We start from the raw sequence: 22,846 nt of genomic DNA on the forward strand, positions 1-22,846 counted from the left end.
CTGGCAATCTATATGAATATTATGGGATTTTCTGATTTTGCGATACAAGCGTGAATATGTGAGCAATGAAAAAGAAAAGGAATGAACTTTCTTTCTGAGTGAATAATCAAATAAAACAAATGAGTTTAGAGAACGATAACGTGCCTATGGGAAATACCCACTGTTTGAGTTTGTGATCTTACTCTACTTAATAATTCAGTGATAATGTCTGAAATAGACGACAAATCACTGATTAAAAGAGATAATCGCTCAATATTTAGTGGAGAATTCGACGAACTTGTAGATTTAATATCGGACGATGGTTAATTATTATTCAATCTTAAAAATTATGTATTATTGCAATTTTTATTTGTAAAAAATATTTTATCATAATATAGGTCCATTGTCCAATTTAAATGCTATAGCTAAATCTTTTTTCCGTTTGACGAATGCAATCTTAAGAGAAAGCAATGTTAAACGGATGAAGAAGCATTTATATTTATATCACAAACATGTCAAACGAGCTCTTTCCAAAGTTTGAAAAACGCAATGTTTTTCTTATATATGAATTAAAATTTGCTATTTTAAACAGAATTCAGAACTTTTTCAGGAAATACTTGATTGGAGCTGTCAACAAGCTCAAGATCATCCTTTCTCTTCAGTGCTTCTTTCTGCTTGCACCGCACATGCAATGATGCAAATATCAAATGAACGGTATAGCAAAAACAATAAAAAACAAATGAAAAGTGAAACAGAATCTTCGACTCAGCAGAATTCAAACGAAATTTTATCAATTGAGGATATATCAAAAATAATTGAAGAAAAAATGCTTCAACTTTCATCTCCCGATGCTGAAAAAACCTCAGCTTTCTCTATAATTAAGGCAATCATTTCGTCATCTGAATCAGCAAATGAATTTATTTATACTCTTCCCTATTTCACTCCGCTTTCAAATTATATTTCGAAGAGTCGCAATCACAAAACAGCTCTTCAAACTCCATTTTCCATATTTATTTCATTGTTTTATTTGAATGAATCACATACACTTCAAATAGTTGAGAGGATCATTTCATTGCTTGATGCTGGAGTTAAACGGTTTGAACAAATTTTTAAAATAATTCGAATTGAAATTTTGTTTTGTGACTTTTTTTTTCAAATAATGTGATTGAAACATATTTTGATGAAACATTTTGTTATTTACAGGAATGCCAATAACACAGTCATCTTTCTTAACCACTTTCTTTCCACACTTTATTCTAATCATCTCACAACATCTATACAACCTTCAAATGGAATTGCCAATTCAACTTTTGGCAATTCATCTAATGCTGATGCCTCATCGTCTGCATCGTCCTCAGCATCTGCGTCAGCTTCCTCTTCTGATTCATCGTTAACTTCATTGAAAAGCGACGTTGCTGACAAGACTCCACGGCCTTTGCTGCCAATAAGCATTCTTCATTCAATCTTTGAAGTTGTGAGAAAGATCTTTCAAGACTTCACACTTTACCTCAGCTCTTCTCTTGCTTTGTCCTCTTCTTCCTCATCCGAAGCTACTCAGACGCAATCTTCTTCTTCTTCATCGTCTGAGCCTTCCTTTTCTCGCCTCTTAAACATCTCAAACTCCGTCGCCACGCTCGTCGGCACACTCACCAGCTGCTTCATGGTCCACCAGTATTATCATTCATCCTCTTCAGCAGAGGCAGCCTCTGAAGCTGAGGCCAAAAGCGAGTCTGCAGATGCCCCATCTCCATTGTCCAGCCTCATTGGTGAGTTTGCTTCTCTGTTTGAGCAGTTGGAGTCTTTGAATTCTGTCCCGTCGCGTTCGTGCTTCTTCGACTCCCTCAGCTGCGCTGCCTCGTCTGTGCATGCATTCATCAGCTCCATCACAACAGATCACAGTGAATTCACTGCCTGTGACGATGTCTTCACACAGAAGAGAGTAAGCAGCCAGACGAATGCGCCAAAGAAAGCTATCTCTTTCTCATACAGATACTCATTCACACACACAATGACAGCAGTCTCATCCACTTATTCCTTCTTCCGCCCGCTTTATTTCATCTGCAGTAGCAACAGCACATCCAATGCAAATGTCATAAGCCGATCTCAAATGCCCCACTTCCTCCTTTCTGTGATGCCTCTGCTGGTGACTGTGAGCGACACCCTTGTCATCCACCTCCACAAAGAAAAGCAGAGTTTCTTCGGAAAGCTGCGTGAGTCGCAGGACGTCCTCCGCTCAGTCGACGCAGTGGGAAAGTGGAATTCTCTCCTGCTGCATTCATTTCTGGCTGTGGAAGGTATGTTGAAAGCACACCAAACACAAGCACAGAGCGAAGAACTGGCTGCTGCTGACAAGATGTTGATGGCACAGCTGAATGAGTCGATTGAGGAAGCGAAAAAAATCGAAGCTGAACTGAAGTCCAAAGTCGAAGGCGAAACGCCAGCCGCTCCTGCAAACACTGCAGGAAAAGCCGCAAAAGGCTCTTCTCAGCAAAAGCCGAAAAAAGGCAGTGCAAAAGATGCCTCCTCTTCCTCTGCCTCTTCCTCATCCCCACAAATCCAGCTGCTGATTGGACAGGACACCTCAAAGACAGTCGCCAACATCTTCTCCTTCTATCAGGACTTGCTCAAATGCGGCTCAGGTGATGCAGCGCGCAAAAGCACACTTCAGTCTCTTCTTCTGTGTGTGGACATGGCATCTGACATCTCCTATGCTCTATCCACAGACAAGAATTCTCAGTCTCTTTTTGCACAGCCGCCGAGTGTGCACTGCTTGTGTGTTTTGTTTGCGAAGCTGCCGATCTGCCAGCAGATGGAGGCATTGGCAGTGAAAGAGACAGGAAAAGCACCAATAAGAGCAGAACAGATGATCTCTTCGTTGGTGCTAATGAAGATATACTCCTCTTATGAATGCACTCAGAACAGCTCATATTCTCTTCCTCTTCCGTCTGCTGAAGGAGAGGGCGAGGCAGGCAATCCAGAGGCGATGAAGCAGATAGCACAGTCAATGCAGCAGGTGCAGAAAGAGAGAGAAAGGCTCTTCAAGCTATTGCATCCGATGCTGTCTAAACCAGCGCATCTCTTCAACCAGATGAATGGCATGTTCAGCCAGTCATTTGCAGACGCTGCTGTTCAGCTGGGAATCATCCGCCTCTTTCTGTTGGACTTCGAATGGAAGCAGCTCTTTCTGAAGAGCGATCTGCTGTTTGTCGAAGGCTCCCGCACAACTTCAACAGCAGCGGCAGATGCAGCTGTTTCATCTCTTCCCTCTGCCATCAATCCAACTGCCCCTCTTTATTCTCTGATTGTTGCACTCTTCCTGTCAGCAGATGAGTCAGTGAGGATGGAGATGAGGCTGCTGTGGAAGCAGGCTGTGACACTCCCTGAGTCACTCATGATGCTGCAGGACTTGCCTGACTTGGCAGAAAACGAGGCATCTTCTTCTTCCTCCTCCTCCTCATCTTCTTCTTCTTCAAAGAACGCTATTTCACCATCTGCTGGCTGTGTCACTGCCCCTTCCTTGTACCAGCTGTCTTCTACTTCTTCCTTGTCTCTTATGCCTCGCCAGGAAGAAGTCAGATACATCCGCAAGAGGCTCATCGATGCGATGATGGATGCCTTTGTCACACAAATATCACCCATCCCAATCTCTGCTTATATCTCAACAACAAACCTGGCTGCACTGCTGGAGCCATCGACTGCTGCATCCACAGCTGCTGCTACTTCAATGCTGACTGCTTCTGCTTCTGCTTCTTCCTCTTCCTCTTCCTCTTCCTCTTCCTCTTCCTCTTCCTCTTCCTCTTCCTCTTCTTCTACAGACACTTCAAACACCAATCCAGTCATTGATCCCTTCTCTTCCTCTTCATCCTCCTCCTCTTCCTTATCCACACCACAACAAGCACCTCCTTCTCTCTACTTCTCCCTCTCTTCCGCACACAATGCCATCTTCACCCCTTCCCGTCAGATTCCTCTGTGGCGTCTGCTCAGCCCATTGATGGCTGTTGTTGAAGGATGCGCCACTGAATACGGACTGGTAGAGCAGATACAGAAGCTACAGGAGATGAGAAAGAACCTACCAAAACAGGAGAAGCAAGGCGGACAGCAATCAGAAGCAGAAAAGCCGAAGGAGAAGAAGGACAAGAAGAAAGAGGACAAATCAACTGCTGCCAAAGTGAATGTTCCTTCCACAGTGACAGGGCCACAAGGCACACACCCTCTCTTCTTCACCTCTTCTGAGTGCCAATCGCTGCTCATCCTCACACACTCACCGCTGCTGACACATCTTCCTCTGTTCCCCACATATTCTGCACCTTCTGACCCATCCATCTTCTACTCCTCTTCCATGTTCACTCACCCTGCGTCCCATGCATGGAACCAGCTGTGCAACAGATGCCCTGCCCTCTTTGCGTCTGTCGAAGGAGCAGCTGATGTCATCTCAGAGAAGATGCTTGTGGCCGAAGGAGGGAAAGGAGGACTGCTTGCTGAGTGGCATAGCTGGTGGATGAATGAGAAGAAGGAGAAGGAAGCGTCTTCACAGCAATCTTCTGCTTCTTCTTCTCAATCGAATGGAGGAGCATCACAAACATCATCTGCATCTGCTTCATCAGATGCTTCTGGTGCAAGCGCATCATCATCATCATCATTAGATTCCTCTTCCCAAATAATCAAATCTGACTCCTCTGCCATCCCATCCCCAACATCTTCTGTTGTTGCCTCGTCTGTCCTCTCTGCCCTTCAAACACTGTCCATCCAGCTTCCTACGCCATCTGCCTCATTCATCGCCCAGAATGCTGCTGCTCTTCTGAAAGAAAGAGTCAAAGTGCTTCTGCCAGCCATCGACAAAAAGGCACGCAAAGCAGGGCAGACAGGCGCAGCTGTGGCATCTTCATCGTCTGACAGCGAGGCAGGGCTGGCAGCAGATGGAGGGATAGCCATCACAAGATATGAACTGGAGCTTCTGTTTGCAGCTGATGACAATGTGCTCATTCCGAGGTCAGATGAAGAGATCCTGCTGCTGCAGACAGCTCGTGGAGTTATTCAGAGTATGTGCTGGTGGAGATGATGATGAGTTGTTGGGAAAGATGGAAATGGTTGGATTTTGAAAGTATTTGTGGAATTGTGAGTGTGAAAGAGATTAAGAAAGAAAGAAAGAAAGAAAGATTCAATTTGATTTATATGATAAAAGCATATTTATTATTATTATTATTATTTAATGATTTTATTGTGATGTATTTCAGCTACAAAGAACGTTCGCAGAGACAAAGGACAGAAAGGGCTGTATTCAGTGGAGGATGAGATATGGGAAAGAGAACAACGAGAAAAGGAAGACAAAATCAAAATGGTGTGGAATTGTTAGAAACATGATTTTTTTGTTTGACAAGAGAGAGAAAAAAGATAAAGAAATAGCACTTTTTGCAAGTGTTTATAGAAATAATATGCTTTCTTTGAAAATATACTGTTTTTCTTATTTAATTTTCCATTCATTTTTTATTTCTCTATTTGATATTTTGATTCTTTGTATGAACTTATCAAACGTTCAGAAAGCTGAAGCTGAGGCAAAAGTGAAAGAGTTGATTGCCAAACAGAAGCTGACCAAGAAGAAAGTGGCAACAATGTTCCAGACAGTGAACTATGCATTGAAGGTATGTGTTTCTGGATGATGAATGACGCAATCGTATTTATATGTCTATTTTTAATGAAATTAAAATATTTATTGGAATTGAAATGAATTTTAATAGCAATGATGATTGTTTCATTATTCTTTGTTATTTTTTAATAACATATCACTCATTTATTATTATTATTATTTTCTTCCTCAAATGATATTTCTTTCTCTTCCCCTTTTCGCAGACTCTTTCTCAAGTGGCTCGCTCTTCTCCTGAAGCAATTGAGCCACAGCTTCATGACATCGTTCCTGTTGTTATCAGCTGCCTTCAGCTTCCCGTGTGGTACGAAAGTGCATCAGTTTGTAATTATCCTATTCCTATTTTGAATTTTCATACTGTTTTTTACTTTAAACTTTTTATATTTTTGTATTATTCTTTTTGTTATCTGCAAAATATCATCTCTTTTCTTCAAATCTTCCATCCACAAAACACAAAATACACATCATTAGGATTTTCTGTATGCAGCATGCGAAGGAATAACTCCAATTCCTCTTCGCATTGCACTCTTCGGCATTCTTCCAAAGGCACTGACAAGGCTGTTTGCATATGACTCAGATTATTACAAGACTCCCACACAAAGCTTCTTAAGGAGCATCACTGCAAAACAGAGTGTTGCAAGCACTTCGACAAAGAAAGGAGAGAAAGATGCTGAAGAAGGAGGAGAAGGAGAAGACGGAGATGATGAGAAAGAAGGCGAAGATGGAAAGAAAGAAAAAGAAGGTGATGAAGGAGCAGACAAAGAAGACGATGATGACTCGGATTCTGAAGATTCCGATTCAGACTCAGACTCAGAGGAGAAAGAGAACGAAGAGAAGAACAAGAAGAAGGAAGTACCTCTTCATCTGATTGTCATGCGGATCTTCATAGCATTTGAGAAGAATCGTGTTCAGTCCTCAAACGGCGATGATGAGAGCCAAATTATGACACTTTCACCTGCACACTTCAACCTTCTCTTGCCCATCATCAAGTTCCACCTCCTCACTCAGTCCATCCACTCGCTCTTCCGCCCATTTGTAGCTCCTTCTTTTTCAGTGCTGGCTGCTCATTGCTCTCTGCCTTCGATGGACTATCTGCCTCGCTCTGAGATGCTCAGCACCTTAATTGCCCTGCTCCCCACACACAACTCTGCCATCCGCTCCACCCGCATCCCTTCCATCCCCACAATCACCGTCGAGCACGTGATGGAGGCTGTGAACACACTTGTGCAGTCCACATCGTCCATTGAGAATCTCGTGCCCGCTTTTTCTGCTCTCAGCTCGTCATATCTAATGTGGCGGCGGTGCGGTCTTGAGGCTGTTCAGCAGGCGCTTCCTGTTCTGCTTCGTGGAAGTGAATGGAAGCGTGTGGAGACAGAGATTGCACGAGGTGTGCAGTCACAGGAGAAAGTGAAGGAAGTGTCTGAGGCATCCGTCTTCTACCAGAATGTGATTAAGGAGATGATTCAGGTGATCTCTTCGCCTCTCTCTGACACAGACAGCACACTGAGGCATCTGATGCCTCCTCTGTCTGTCCAGGCACTGCGTGCACACTATGCCCATCTGATGGCTCTTATCTGGGAACTGCGCTTCGACACGAACGGAGACAATGCAACACTGGCTGATGAGCTCTGGGAGATGATCGTGGTGAGCAAGCGCCACGATGCGGAGCGGAGGAACATGAGAGCCAGAAACAGCGGGGGAAAGAAGGTCGATCCAAAGAAGGAACCACTGGTGAAAGCAGAACTGCTGAGTGCGTTTGCGCTGATTGCGATGTTGTCGCACAAAGACGAGGCGACAAGACGCCGTGTGGCGAATGCATTAGCAGCGATGGTGACGAAAGAGGAAGGGAAATCAAAGAAAGGAGGAGAGAAGAAACATGCCATGAAGTCAAATGAAGGCGAAGGTGACGATGAAAGCAACAGCGAAGACGACGAGGATGATGAGAACTATCTTGCGACAGACGAAGAAATCAACGCATCTGGGCAGGTGATAAAGCCAATGATGCTTATCGACATTATGAAGAGATGGTATCTGTGCGAAGAAGAGAAAGACGATGAGGAGTTTGAATTGGATAAAAAGAAGAGGGAGAAGATCCAATCATTGAAGTTCATCAAGTCTCTCTCATCTTCTGCGACAATTTCAGCAGAGGTGATTCACAACGTGTTTATCGATCCTTATGCCATCAATCTTACACGTGTTGCGAGGCTTCCGTCAGAAAGACTCACTTTCAGTGCACAACAGAGCAGAGAGAAGAGAGACAATGATGGAATGCTCACGTTGATTGACCGCTTCCCTCTGTACACGCCGTTGGTTGGTGGTGTTGGTGCAGTCAGGAGCGGTATCGCTTTTGTGCTGAAGATGATCGCACCGTTCATTCCGTTTGTTCCTTTGAAGGCTCTAACTTCTCCAGCTCCACAACAGTCGCCTCAACAGTCTGCAAAACAGCAGAACCAGAGTGCTTCATCTCAGCAGCCACAACAGCAGCAGCAGCAACAACAACAGAAAAAGAAAGAACAACCCCAACAACAATCTCAATCTTCAACACAATCTCAACCACAGGCAAAGCAACAAAAACAACCTCAACTACAACCACAACCTCAGCCGAAACAGCCACAACAGAAACAGCCTCAGCCTGCAGGTCAGCCCAAACAAGCACAGCCAAAGCCAACTGCTCAACCAAAACCAAAACAACCACAGACACAGCCACAGGCTCAAAAACAGCCTCAACAACAAAAACAGACCCAGCCACAGGCACAGAAACAGAGCCAGCCTCAGAATCAGCCTCAAGCTCAAGCACAACAAAAACAACAAGTCAAAATTGTGCAGCCAAAGCCCCAACAGCCACAACAGGGATCACAGTCAGCGAAGCAACAACCTCAACAGCAGGCATCTTCTCAAAAGCAGCAGTCTTCTCAGCAACAGCAGCCATCAACAGCAATTCCAGCTCTTTCTGTCTTCCGCTTTTTGGTTGAAGAGTCGTTTGCACTCAGCGACGATATCAGCAGGAACACCCAGCACATGATATTCGCTGCCTGTGCCATCTTAGACCACTGCATTGCAAAGGAGAAAGCACTCAAACAGAAAGAAGCACTGAAGAAGCTCAGAGAAGAAGAGCGTCTGGCGTCGAATGTGCCTGTTCCCCTCAACGGGAAGCCTGTCAGCTCTTCCTCTGAGAAGTCAAACATTGATCTTTCTTCAATCATTGTCGATCTTCAGCTCCCACTCATGTTCTATGCCATCATCGAGCCTTACATAGTGAAGAAAAAGGTGTCTTCAAGCGGAGAAACAAGATCGCGTTCTCCTTCTCCTTCGCCTTCTCCCACTCCAAACTCTCTTTCATCCAGCAGCGCATCTGCTCGTGGCTCGTCTCCTCTATCTGCACCTGCTGCACAACACTCTGCCTCTCTAAATGAATCTTCTCTTCGAAATGACAGACTGGTTTCCTCTCTCATTTTGATTGCCTCGTCTCTTGTGCAATACATTCCAGCCACATCTCCTCAGACAAGCAGCTTGCTGTCAATCATCATATCTTCACTCTCCATTCCATCACAACATGTCCAGCAGTCCTGTTCTCTTGCTCTCTCACGCATCATCGCCTCTCATCCTTTCCTGCAGCAGTCGATCTCTTCTCAGAACACAGATCGCCTTCTCAAGCAGCTCCTCAACACAGCCTCTGCCTCAAAGGGATCAGACAAGAAGGGAGGCAACGGTGCACAAGCACAGCCTGTCTCGTTCTACGGACTGAAAAAAGGAGCAGCCTATGGCTTGGCTGGTATTGCCGGCGCAGCCTGGACAGAAGAAGAGAAGTTGAAGGACGAAGAAATGAATGAGAGGATGAAGCGAGCAAAGAAAGGAAACGGACCTGTTGTTGTGAAGAATGAATCCGGCAAGAAAACAAATGAAGGAGCAGAAGATAGCGAAGAACTGGAACAATTGAATCAAGAAAAGAGCCAAATTATGCTTACACGACAGCGTCGGATACACGGAGGTATGCGATGGCTTGTCTCTGAGAGTGAGGTGTTCAAGAAGATCTCAGACTCTGCTCTGGAATCCTCCAGCCATCAAGCACGAGAAGGCGCACTGATTGCCTTTGAGGTGTTCTTTGACCAGCTCTCTACTCAGATGGAGCCTCTGTTTGATCAGATCTTGCCATTGCTTTTGAACTCCCTGTCTGATTCTCTTCCAAGTGTGCGTGATGCTGCGTCTGATGCCACAACTGCAATGATGAGGACGCTCTCACCATTTGGTGTGCGCTACATCCTTCCTTCTTTGCTGAGCACTCTTACTACCAAAACAAACGCCTCAAACAAGTCAAAGTCGTCTGGCTCCTCGTCTTCAGCCACTGTGCCATGGCGTACAAAGCAAGGAGCTGTTGAAATGTTAGGCAGAATGGCTCATTTGTCAGCAGAGCAGCTGGGAAATGCCATGCCTCAGATCATCCCCACCTTGGTGTCTGTGTTGAATGATCCCCATCCAAAAGTTCAGCAGGCTGCCAAAGCTGCGCTGGTGAGAATAGGATCAGTTGTGCAGTGCCCACAAGTTGCATCTCGGATGAAGACTGTCATCAGAGCATTGAGCGACATGTCAGCCACAGAAAAAGCATTGTCTGTACTGGTCGGCTCAAACAACGTCAGCGAGAAGGATTCCAAGCAGATGATGGATGAAATGGAAGAGGAAGACGAGGAAGGCGGGAAAGAAGCTCGTTCACAGTTCTCTCCTGCTGGCACTGGTCTTCGCACCATCGATGCCACAAAGCAGGCTCCGATGCTCAACCTCGACTCGGCTTCTCTTTCGCTCTTCTTGCCTATCATCGAGCGTGGCATGAAGTCACGAACACCAACCACTCGAATGATGGCCATCCGCGCCATTGGAAACATGGCGATGATGGCATCTGAGAGAGATCTGCGCCCATACATCCGCATTCTGATTCCTTATCTGAAGGAGTCTCTGATGGACACTTCGCTCTTCCGCGAGGCGTCTTCACGGAGCTTCGCATTTCTTGTGCAAGGGCTGGGCGAAGAAGCACTGGGCGGTGTGGCTGAGTGGATGCTGCGTGTGTTGTGGGCTGGTGGAGATGTTGCCAAAGTGCAGGCTGATGAGGTGCTGGCTGCACAGGAGAGAGAGAAGCTGCTGAGGGCAGACGGTGGGCATGGTGGTGTTGGTGAGGCTGAGATGATGGCAATTAATGAATCAGATTCTGTTCTTTCTGCAGCAAAAGCAATTTCTCTCGGACAATCGAGTTTGTCTTCAGATTATTCAAGTTCATCGGCTCAGTCAGGGCGAATGACAGCCGATCAGGAAAGAAGGAGCGAGCACACACGTGGAATAGGCATTATTGGTGCAGCAAGTGGACTTGCTTCCATTCTGGGTGTGCAAGGACAGTCACGTGTTGAGCCTCTGCTGCCATCGCTGCTGAGTGGTCTTGACTCGCCCAATAAGAACGTGAGAGAAGGGTTCATCAATCTCTTCCTGTTCCTCCCGTCGACAATGAAAGACGACTTCGGAAAATTCTTACCTATTGTATTGCCAAAGATATTGCAGTGCACTGGAGATGAAGCTGAAACATGCAAAGAAATCGCATACAATGCTGTTAAGATGCTTGTGCACACATTTGCTTCATCAATTTCAATTGATCTGCCAACTGCAAATATTCCATTTGCCCAGATGACAGAGATGCTTGCTGCAACTGCAGCAATGACAACCTCGTCATCATCACTTTACTCCTCATATACTTCTTATTCATTCTCTGCATTCCATCTTTTGTTGGCAACTTTCTTGTTCAATCTGTCTTCCAATGCACAATGGAGAATTCGGTTGTGCTCAGTGAAGATGATTGATCTGGTTGTTATGACTGTCGCTGGCATGTCTGGTGGACAGGCACGCAACATACGAAAGCGCATGAGAGCACTTGCCGAAAAGAAGCAGAAGGAGAAAAGCAAGTCGAGTGGAAACGAAGAGGATGAAGATGACGAAGAGGAGTCAGAAGCTGGATTTAAGGACGATGACGATGAGGATGATGAGGATGAAGACAACGAAGCATTGGCCGATGCTGTTGTTGGATCGTGGACTTATCAGTCGTATGTCGATCATGCTCTGAACCAGTTCTTGACTGATCAGCAGAGAGCAGAGCTGTTCAGCACAATATACATCTCCCGCTTTGATACAAGCAGAGATGTGCGCCACGAGGCAGCCAGAACATGGAAGTCGCTTGTTGTGAATCCACCAAAAGTGGTCAAGCAGCTGCTTCCTTCTCTTATCCGCACTCTTTCTGCAAGCTTGTCGTCTGCATCTGGTGCAGAAGACGAGTGGAAGAAGGAGATTGCCGCCTCGTGTCTATCTGACTTGACTGAAAAAGCAGGAGACCAAACATTCCCAACAATGCTTCCTATCATATTGAACGACATCAACATTTCTTCCTCTCCAATTCCAATGGTGCGTGTGGGAGCATGCATTTCTTTGTCATCGTTGCTGTCTGCAGCTGGAAAGCCTCTTCTTCTGCAGCACTCGTCTCCAATCATCAGCTGCATCAAAATTGGGCTGTGTGATCCAGATGTTGTTGTCCGTCGTGCTGCTGCCATCACTTTTGACACGTTCTACAAAGTGATTGGAAACACAGCTATTCAGAAGATTGTGCCATCTCTTCTGCACATGATGAGCGGAAGAAACGAGAACAAACCAAAAGCAGCACCGAAAAAGAAGGAAAAAGAGACCAAAAAGGAGACAGAAGAAGAAAACTCGGAATCCGAAGAAGATGCGGACGAAGAAGTCGGAGGCTCCAGCGGAGCAATTTCAGACAAGGCGTTGTATGCACTGGAAGGAATGAGAGAGATCGTTGCATTGCGCTCATCAGCCATTCTGCCACAGATATTGCCATCTCTCCTGAAAGGGCAGATGACATTAGGATCCGTGCGTGCCTTGTCTGCTTTGGTTGAAGTGGCATCGACTGAGCTGTCTGCCAGAGTTTCTACTCTTCTTCCAATGCTGCTGGATGCCATGAACTCAAAGCCAAGCGATTTCATGCAGCCGGTGCTGACAATTGTGAAAGGTATGGCTGAAAAGGAGAGTCAGTGGGTGTTGGAAGAGATCGAGAGACAGCTGCTTGGTGGCACTCACAACAGAAAGAGATGGACAGTATGGCTTCTTGGTGCTTTGTTTGCCAAAAAGCCCAAAAAGGAAAGAAGACAAAGAAACGAAGATGACAGCGACTCGGAAAGCGAAGAAGAGGAAGAAGAAGAGGAAGAGGAAGAGGAAGAGGAAGAGAATGTAATTGAATTCAGTCAAGAAGATCGTATTAATGCAGCTAAGATGTTGTTCAGATTGTGTGATGAAGACGATGATGTCAACAAGAAAGGCTCAAGCTCTGCTTCTGCCTCTTCTTCAGCACAGCCATCGGTTGTGTCAGCGAACGATGCACAGTCACTTTCATTTGCTTCGATTATTCAGACATCTCTGAGTCAGGTGATTACATCGTTTACAAAGGAGGACATGATCCTGTTCGTGAAAATCGCATACCAGATTCTGAGCGATATCGACAGCCATCTTCAATCCAAAGAAGAAGAAGCTGCGACTCGTCTCAAAGAAAAAACCAGCAAAGAACTTCCCAAGTTTGGATCAATCGCAACTTCTGAATCCTCCTCTGCCTCATCTTCTGTCAAACCACCAGTTCGCACAATCGTCCTGCTGCGAACGGCCGTTGGCGTGACAACTGTCCGTTCAATATTCCTTGCAGGAATCTTCTCTATCGAACCCGATGTGTGTGTGTCATCGTGCAACGGTCTGCGCATTCTGATTTCTCGTTCCGAGTTGGATGCGCTGCGCTCGTCCATCCCAGCTGTTGCTGGTGCGTTGATCCGTATCGCTGGAGATAAGTCAGGTGAAAGCATGAAGGTTGGCTTGCTCGGTGCCATGCAGTGCCTGTTCAGCAAGGCTGGAAGGTTCTGCCAGTCGTTCATTCCTGCTTTGCTTGTTGCGTTGTATCGTCTGATTGTGAGCGAGCTGCCAAAAGTTCGTGTCGCTGCCTGCAACGTCTTCATGGAAGTTGTTCCGTTTGTTATCAGACCTGATTTGGTTGTCAATCATCTTCGGGATATAATTGTGAATGGCTTGATAACAGCAGGAGCGAATGTGACCTCGTCTGTGCCAGCATCATCATCAATGTCTCAATCAGGAATGGGAGGAGCAATGGGTGCTGTCGGTGCTCCATTGCCTACAGCCGGCTCAAGCGGCCCACAAGCAACATCTCCAGCAGCAATATCTGCTGCCTTTGGAACTGGATCTACTGTTGCATCACGAACTCAGCCGTTGGATTTGGCATTGCGTGTGCTCACACCGTTGCTGGCAACAAATCATCAAAGAATTGCTCCTGCTGTGAAGGAGTCCCTGTTCCCTGTGCTTGTTGTAGATGCCCTGAAGAGCTGTTGTGCTTCTTCATCTGTGCTGTCTGGCTCTGAAGGATTCAGAACAATTGTATGCAACGCTGTGGCCGCATACGGAAGAACACTGAAAGGATTGGAGCTTCAGATGCTTCTGGATATTCTCCTGACCCGCTCAGTGCCATTCACCCGGGCTGCTGCTCGTGGTGCGGCTGCTCCTTCAGCCGAGCTGTTGGGCTCAGCAGACAAGTATTCGTTTGCATACAACATTCCTGTGTCCGCAAATGATGTTGCCTTTATGAACACAAACTACTCATTTGCCCACAACGCTCAGCCACCGCTGGCAAAGCACACAAAGCTGATGGCTTTGGCTGCTTTGTTAAGAGCTGAGGCTGAAGCTGGCTTTGTTGCTCAAGAATCTCAGAATCAGCCAAAAGAGAAGGCTTCATCATCAGCAAGGCCATCTCTTGCCGGTAGATCTGCAGCAGCAACTGCAGCTGCTCCAGAGTTTTGCCTCACTCCTCAAATGCTTTGCGAAATTGGTGCATTTTTGGCGCATGCTGCATCTGATTCAAGAGTATGTTCTTGTTCTTGTCGGGATTAATTGTTATTGTTTCTATTATTCTTCTTTCAATTTTTTGTTTTATTTTAATAAACAGGAGCAGCATCGTTTGTCTGTTTGCAACGCAATGACATATCTGTTGCTGCATCCACATGTTGTATCACTTACATCAGAAGAGATGCAAAACAGCATTGTGCCAATCGATGGAAAGACTTCCGTCAATCCTTTGGCTGTGCTTCTTCAGATGCTGTCACAACGTCTGAACGTTTTCCTTGAAGACCCGCTGGTCGATACAAGAGTTAAAGCTGCTGAGTGCATGATGCATTTGGCAATTGGATTGAAAAACGTTTGCGAAAGAAGAATTTTTGAAAGTTGATTCGAAAAATTTTGTTCAATATGTATTGAATATTTTTTTAGAAACCATTGCAATTAACTTCTTGCTTCATTCAGCCACTTGTTCAGGCAGCAAAGAAGAGCACGTCTGCAACTCGAGTAGCAGTTTGTTTTAATTCTTGCTTTCAAATATATTTCATCAATTATTTGTCTTATATTCTTTCTTCTATTTTTTTTTTTTAATTTTTCAAATAACTGTGTAATAATTCGTTTAGGCTGAAGAATCATTGAGTGTTATCTTCAGATGCCTTCCTGACGGAGTTGATTCAACTGCTGAGCGTTTTGATGCCATTGTCGCTTCATTGAAGGAAATGGATTCCTCAGATGAGACGATAGCCTACATAAACCAGCAGCGAAAGATGCTATTAAAGAATTAGAACGAAAGTTCTACTCAAACCTTCAGTTTTCAAAGTAATAGCATTTGATAGTTATCAACAACTGTGTTTAGATCTTTTTTATCCGATCAACTGTTTTTTTACTATTCATCATTTAGTGCCCCATTTAATTTATTCTTGAGGTGATATTTTTATTGTGGCATTATTCTTTTTAATTGAAATGTTGCAAAAAAAATTATCTCGGGCAAATTAGAGTGTTTTGTGAGATGAATCGGTTACTAAATTGAACAATCAGGAAGAGAAGGGGGAAAAAGCAAATATAAACCTTTCAAAAAATAAAACATGTGATACAAAATATATATGACTTTATTGAAATGAAAGAGGAATTGTAAGAGCAGACAATAAATAATAAATGGTTATAAGTGAGTTCATTGATGTGAAATGTATTTTTTTCTATCAAATGTTGTCAAAAAGTTCTTCATAATCCTGTTCTTCTTCTGCAATTGGATCTGTTCTCAAAGATTTGTATTGTTCGTTTTCGGCTTTCATCTCCGTCTTTGGTGTGCCTAATCTCTTGTTCTCTCTTTCTCTCTCCGCTTTTTCTCTTTTCATGTCTTCAAACACCAATCTGTCCAACGTGCTGTTGTCATCGAGTGAGCTGTCCATTCGCATAACGCCTCTTTCACTTCTCCTGTCGCTTCTGTCCCTCTGAGTTCTATTTCCTCTTGTTCGTTGGCCTTCAGATTGAATTCCTTTCCTCCTGTCATCATCCACATTTGTGTCCTCTCTCCACCTCACTCTGCCTATTCCTGCCCTCGCATTTTGTGTTGCAGACGAAAAAGTGGAGTCAAAGAGGTGCAAAAGCAGCAGCACTTCTGGTGAAAGTGAAGGCGAATCAACAGAAAAAGAAAAAGGAGATCTGCCAACAGTTGTGGCAGATAGCACAGCTGTTGTAGAAGGCGCAGTCGAAGATGGAACCGTCGCTGCAGACAGAACAGATCGAGATGACGCGGACGGTCCCACAGAAAGTGTTGTTGAGCCAGATAACATGGAGGATGTTGAAGATGGAACGCCAGCAGCAATGCTTGATGCAAACGAATGCCCAGAAATTAATGAGGCAGTTGCAGATGCAAGACGCATCTTCTCATTCGTCGACTGCCGCTCTTTCTTCAATTCAGCCTCTTTTTTCTTTCTTTCTCGCTCTGCCTCTCTTTGTTTCTTCCTTTCAAGCCTTTCATCTGCTGTGTATCCATCTTCTTCGTCCATCTCTTCCATCATCAACTCTTCCTCTTCTTCTTCCATCTCTTCCTGCACATCTTCGATGCAATCCACCATGATCTGCTGCAGATTCTTCCGCTCCGCCTCTTCTGCAACACTTGCCCGTATACTCTTTGCTTTTTCCTCTTTGCGCTCAGCCAGCTCGTTTCTGAGTGACACCATTCTTCTTCGAAGTGAAGTGGGAGAAGATGGAAGAGGAAGCTGCGATGGACGAACCTGCTTTGTGTCGACACGATTCGTCGATAGAAGCATGCGGGCTGTTGTTGCTGCTGAAGACGTAGCAGATGCTGTGTGCAGAGTGCGTAATGAAAGAGAAGATGGAGAAGATCCAGCTGATAATGACGGCATTCCCATCCCAAGAGCTCTCTTCACTTCCTCCAAAGCCGTCGGCCGCCTGCGTGTTTTCATTGCTTCGGCAGCTCTCATTAATTCTTCCTCTGATTCAACCACTGCAGATCCTGTTGTTTTAGTTCCCTTAAAAGCAAGTGACTTTGTTTTCTCTGAAGATCTGAAATTCCGCGTGGATTCTTTGCTTGTTTTAGCTCTGCTTTTCATTTCTGATAGTTTTTCCTTTCCTATTTTTTGTAAAGTCAATAATTCTTCTTTCAATCTCCGGTTTTCTTCGAGGAGCTGTGTAAATTCAATTCATAGATATGTTTAAAAAAAGTGTGCCAAAAAAAATATGCAAAAAAATTGAAAGTTGTCAGACTTTTTCTTGTTGAACTTGTAATTCTGTGTTCTCTTCGTTGAATTCGGTATATTCAAATGCTTTCCTTTTCAATTCAATTGAAAGTGATTCATTAAGCCTGTGGACCCTTTCCAGTTCCATTTGGAGCAAAGAAACAGTTTGACTACTTTCACGAAATCTTTTGATCCAATAAGAAGCATCGGCATCAATTTCATCTTGATGATCGGGCTGTTTTTCAATAGCTTCTTCGTGGAGTCGATCTTTAAATGATCGCATTAACATTCTTTTGTGCTCCTGCGCTTCTTTGTTAAATGTAGCTTGCAATTCGACGAGTTGTTCTTGAATTTTCTTATTGATAGATTTTAATTCCGAAAGCGAATCTTCGACTTTCTCTTCAGTTTCACGGGGCACAAATGAAACTTCAGGATAATCATCGTATCCTTCAATTTCGCATTGACTTGGGCTAACCCACTTAAAATTTGAAAAAGAATTCATCGTTCTATCATTTTTTTGTGTCAATTCCTGGTTAATGTTGAATCCATCTGGTTTTTTCCTTGAGTTTGTTGTCAGTAAATATGATGGCGATTGATTAATTTGGGGATTCAATAAATTCATAAGTTAATGATAGGTTTATTGCTTATTCCTTTAAAAAAAAACGTTTGTTTGGCTACAATGCACGAAAATATATATATATAATAATCTCTAAATCTAATTGAGGTAAAATATAAATTTATTTTAATTTTATTAAAATTATTTTTTTTTAAATTTTATAAGTTCAAACATTAGATTTATTTGAATTTTTTTAATTATGGACATTTTTTTAAACAAAACTTCAATTTTTTTAAAATATTTTAAATTCAAAATGATAAATATTTGTTGAAATTCCTTCAATATTTTCGCGAATAAAAAAACTATTTATATTTGTATGAGTTATTAGATAATTTTGAATATTAAATAATTTTCACGTTTTTTTTTTCCAATATTTCTCTTTTTTCTTCTTCAAAAGAAAAAAGAAAAAAGAAAGATAATTAATATGTGATTGCATTAGAATTATTCATATAGGCCTTTGTGACTAGGATAGTTTCTGCAATTGGTGAAGGTCAAAAAACTCAGTTTGAACAAAGTGTCTTTTTTTTGTTTTTAATTATTTATTTTATTTAGTTTTTATTTTTTATTTTTGAATCGATTGTTTTTTGTTGTTAAGAATTTCAATAACATGTTTGATAATTTTCTGTTTCGGCATGAATAATAGTTATGTTTAAAACTTTGAAACAAATTTGATTTTTGGAAATTCGAAAATAATTAAATATTTCTGATGGCAAAATTTGGATAATTTTTTTAATCCACACAATTCTTTTTGAAAAGTTGCAAATGTTTAATTTTCAAATTATATTTTTAAGTCCTGCTATGATAAAGTTATTGTTCATTCAACGAAACTTCACTAAAATCGAGATAATAACATTATCAAACAATCACATTTATTCTTGTGAATTATACTGAGCTTGAATGAAAGTATGATAAAAACGTAAAAATTTTCATTTTCATAAGAAACTTATTCAAAAGGAACTGAGGGAAAATACGGACTTTCAAGCTTTTTATGCACAAAGCTGGAAAATATATTTTCACTCATAACTTTGTTTCGCTTTCTCGGATTTCAAAATAAATTTGATTCTCGTATCCGTAAACATGCATCGTTGATATTGAAACATTAAGTTCTCCAACATTTTACGAATATTAAATAATGGACCCATTTTTATTGTGTTTTTTGATCTCAAAAAGTCAATAAAAAATGCATAATTTTTCAATGAAAATGCCTGAAGTGAAATATTTCTCCCCAACTTTTCATGAAAATATAGACAAATGGGTGATAATTATTGATTTAATATTTATTTATTTAAAATATTCAGTTCATATATTTCCTTTTAATGTTAATAAAAGAGCACTTAAAAGTGAAAATACAGTTTGTGCAAAATATACCGGATAAGATCGATATCTCAATAGCAACATGAAGAAAAATTCTGACAATTTTCCTCAAAATATATCTCATCAATTCAAACTTAATTAATTAAAGAGACTTTCAAAGCAGCTTCATTTGTGCTCAGAAAGAATTATTATTGAAATTACGGAGAAATAGGATTTTGAGTCTGTCCGAATTTTCAATAATAATTTTCACTGAGAACAAATAAAGCTATTCAAAAAGTCTTGTTCCCCACGTGAGTTTGCATTGAAGAGATATATTTTGAGGAAAATTTTCAGAATTTTTCTTCATGTTGCTATTGAGATATCGATCTTATCCGGTATATTTTGCACAAACTGTACTATATAAGGATATCTTAATCATAATTTCTGCTAAAACATATGCTTTTGAAATGATTTTGATGAAATTTATCATTTTAATACAAAATCTTTATTCAAAGATAAACAACCTTTGAAAAATTAACCCACCGAAAATAGTTATGATTTCAAAAATAATCACCAAAATCAATACCAACAAGAATAAAAACATTTCATACAACATTTTTGTTGAAAAAGAAAGAAAGAAAATTTATTTTCTTTTTTGCGATAAGAAAAAAAATATTTATTGAAACGAAGTGATTAAGAACAAAAAATAAAAAATATAAATAAAAATGAAAATAAAACAAAAAGACAATAAAAGTTAAGTTAACGAACAATGAAAAAAACTCAAAACAATCATAACACATAACTTATACTTCCATGAACAAGTCTTCAGTCATGAAAAAATAAACGAAAATAATCAACATCAATTTGAAGAAACAAAAAATTTGAAAAAACACATTTTCCTGATTTGTGAATAGTAATATTTTGCAGATTTTCTAAATTCATATTATTTACAAAAGTATTCTTGGGGATCGGAACATTTATATTCCGAAAAAAAAAGTGGTTTTCAAAATATCTTGTTACACAAACAAAGCAAAAAATATCAAAAATATTCAAAAGTTCATAATTTGCATTATTTTGAATATAAATAATTCATTAATAAATTTTCATTGAAAGACAAATGTTAAAATCAATTTTTGAAACTTTTAAAAATCTAAAATTTTCAATGTATCCCAAAAGCAATGTTTTCATGAAAGTATGTTATACGATCCTTATTTAAGATTGGAGAAAAAATTCATTTTATCTTCGGAATGGCTTCTCAAGGATCTGGTGTCGTTTCACGAGGCTCATATAAAAATCATGGTGATTGGGTTACTTCAATTGCAGCAGCCGGAGATCACATCGTTTCAGGATCTCGGGGTTTGTTTATATTGTTCTTCTCTTTTGCCAATCAGCCGAAAATGCTTATTCATTATGCAATATCATTTACATTTCGTTTCATATCACATCTAACTTTCGCGTATTTATTTCATTTTTATTTGAAGACAAAACTTTGTGCATGTGGAAAATTAATGAAACTCATCCAGAGTCATACATAACACCAAAAAGCGTTTTGACAGGACACAATCACTTCGTCCAAGATATTTGCCTGTCATCTGATGGACAATACGCCCTTTCAGCTTCATGGGATAAGACATTGCGCTTGTGGGATCTTTCAGCAAAAAAAACAATTGCCCGTTTCAATGGTCACACAGACGATGTTCTTTCAGTTGCTCTTTCTCGTGGAAACCGCCAAATCATTTCAGCTGGGCGCGATAAAACCATCAAATTGTGGAACATTCATGGCGAATTGAAATACTCCACAGCTGAGTTGCCAGAATGGATTACCTGCGTGAGATTTGGAATGGCCGATGACCTCAACCCAATTGTTTCAGCAGGATATGACAGAATGATTCGCGTGTGGGACAGAACAACATTTGCTCAGAAATATGCATTGACAGGCCACACAGGATACATCAACTCTATTGCCATTTCACCAGATAGCGCTTTCGTTGCATCAGGTGGAAAAGATCAGGTTGTGAATCTTTATGACCTTAACACAGGATCACATTTGTACACATTGCAAGCTGGTGATGTGATCAACTCTATCACTTTCTCTCCAAGCAAATTGTGGATTGCTGTTGGAACTGATTCCGCTCTCAAGATTTTCTGCCTCAAGAAGAAACAATGCATCATTGACTTAAAGCTTCAGGCTGCTGATCGCGAAGTTGCTGTTGATGCTGAAGCTGAAACGAAAGAACCAAAAGTACCAAAATGCTTGTCAACTTCATTCTCAATCGACGGAATGAATTTGTTTGCTGGCTATTCTGATGGCTTCATCAGATCTTGGAACATTCCAGCCACCACACAATAAATATCTTCTTACTTATTTTCACCAGATTCACTTCTGCTTGCCATTAAATAATGTACCGAAGTAATTTCAACAATGAAAAAATTAATTATTTTATTATTTTTTTGTAATTTTGCACGGAAGGAAGATTGTCTCTCTTTTTATAAAACATATAAAAATTATTAATAAATAGAGCGTTTTGAATGATAAAAATATTTTGAATAGAACGAATTGTGAATCATTTTATTTAAGAGAATGGGGTTACGATCGTTGATCAGATCAGCTATCAATTGTTTGATAGAGAATCCTGAACAAAATATGATTTTGTCGGTAATAGTTGTTAATAACAGAGGAATACCACGACTTACACGTTTTTATGAAGATATGGTATGAATTGCAAATGATTATTGCCTCTTTAAAACTTGTCATCATTATAAAATGAATTTTTAGACTTTCGAGAGGAAAAAGCATTTAACAAAAGAAATTTACAATTTGATATCTAAAGTTTGAACACTTAATTATGAAAAATTAAAAGTTAGTTGAATATTTTGAATATTTATTTTGACAAAACAGCGTCCAGCCTCGGCGTGTAACTTTCTTGAAAACACAGGAATTTGGGGGGATAGCAAATCAATAAAAATTATTTATCGCTTATATGCCACTCTTTGCTTTGTAATTGTGTGTGACGCGGCGGAAAATGAATTAGCAATCCTGGATTTGATTCAAAACTACGTCGAGTGTTTAGATAACGCATTTCACAACGTCTGCGAACTTCACCTCATTTTCAATCATGAAAAAGTATGCATATTTTTTAAATCATTTTTTTTGTACTTAGAAATTACATTTTTCATTCAATATTTAAATGTTAATCTTATTGCATAAAGTGTTATGCAATTCTTGACGAGATAATTTGCGCAGGGCTAATTTTAGAAACTAAATCTTCTGATGTCCTTCCTTCTGTTGATGCAATGGATAAATTAGATAAAGCTTCAAGATAAAAACCGAATGTTTGCCTTTTTTTTACTTTATTTTAAATAATTATAATATTTATTTATCATTTTATTATAGCTATCACTTGTGATAAGCTCTTGCTTTTTTAATCTCTTCGCAATCATTGTCAAATTGCAGAATTTTTTATTCTTTTCTTCTCTTTCGTTCTTCTCTTCTATATGTTATCGTCCCTCTGCTTAATCATTTCATAAATTATGAGTGGTGTATTTGAAGGGCATATAATTCCATTATTTGTCCATTTTTTCTTCATCTATTAGTTTTGGGATTATAACCTTTATTCACTTTTGTTATCTTTAAAAATTTTTGCTGTTGGAGTCAAAGAATCAATAAAAAGGGTAATTTTTTCGTTATATAAATTG

The 22,846-nt window shown here is 41.1% G+C and overlaps 4 protein-coding genes across 4 annotated transcripts; 3 read left to right on the forward strand and 1 right to left on the reverse strand.

Moving 5' to 3' along the window:
• Positions 1–204: 204 nt before the first annotated feature.
• Positions 205–15,531, forward strand: MONOS_13958 (putative Translational activator GCN1; the record flags this gene model as incomplete). The annotated part of the gene is made up of 11 exons (XM_067866712.1): positions 205–301; positions 378–514; positions 572–1,074; positions 1,183–5,018; positions 5,214–5,317; positions 5,517–5,618; positions 5,827–5,940; positions 6,092–14,569; positions 14,652–14,900; positions 14,972–15,052; positions 15,163–15,531. The coding sequence occupies 11 exons, from the start codon at positions 205–207 to the stop codon at positions 15,322–15,324; spliced, it is 13,863 nt and encodes a 4,620-aa protein (XP_067734205.1). The 3' UTR covers positions 15,325–15,531.
• Positions 15,532–15,738: 207 nt separating this feature from the next.
• On the reverse strand, positions 15,739–17,863 carry MONOS_13957 (uncharacterized protein; the record flags this gene model as incomplete). The annotated part of the gene is made up of 2 exons (XM_067866711.1): positions 15,739–17,190; positions 17,270–17,863. The coding sequence occupies 2 exons, from the start codon at positions 17,861–17,863 to the stop codon at positions 15,739–15,741; spliced, it is 2,046 nt and encodes a 681-aa protein (XP_067734206.1).
• A 2,494-nt stretch (positions 17,864–20,357) lies between these two features.
• On the forward strand, positions 20,358–21,593 carry MONOS_3183 (putative Guanine nucleotide-binding protein subunit beta-like protein A). The gene is made up of 2 exons (XM_067873165.1): positions 20,358–20,506; positions 20,632–21,593. The coding sequence occupies exons 1-2, from the start codon at positions 20,398–20,400 to the stop codon at positions 21,498–21,500; spliced, it is 978 nt and encodes a 325-aa protein (XP_067734207.1). The 5' UTR covers positions 20,358–20,397; the 3' UTR covers positions 21,501–21,593.
• Positions 21,594–21,731: 138 nt separating this feature from the next.
• Positions 21,732–22,832, forward strand: MONOS_3182 (Adaptor protein complex 3 (AP-3), sigma subunit; the record flags this gene model as incomplete). The annotated part of the gene is made up of 5 exons (XM_067873164.1): positions 21,732–21,863; positions 21,927–21,980; positions 22,050–22,274; positions 22,361–22,483; positions 22,545–22,832. The coding sequence occupies 4 exons, from the start codon at positions 21,732–21,734 to the stop codon at positions 22,472–22,474; spliced, it is 525 nt and encodes a 174-aa protein (XP_067734208.1). The 3' UTR covers positions 22,475–22,483; positions 22,545–22,832.
• Between the last annotated feature and the right edge of the window lie 14 nt (positions 22,833–22,846).

This window comes from Monocercomonoides exilis, assembly GCF_001643675.1.
Source record: "Monocercomonoides exilis strain PA203 chromosome Unknown scaffold5-2102611, whole genome shotgun sequence".
Taxonomy (NCBI): Eukaryota; Preaxostyla; order Oxymonadida; family Polymastigidae; genus Monocercomonoides; species Monocercomonoides exilis.

Excerpts from the sequence above, each read along its gene's own strand:
- MONOS_3183 (XM_067873165.1), top strand. The coding sequence starts at position 20,398 with ATGGCTTCTCAAGGATCTGGTGTCGTTTCACGAGGCTCATATAAAAAT. Across the intron at positions 20,507-20,631 it reads CATCGTTTCAGGATCTCGGG|ACAAAACTTTGTGCATGTGG; the intron begins GTTTGTTTATAT and ends TTTTATTTGAAG.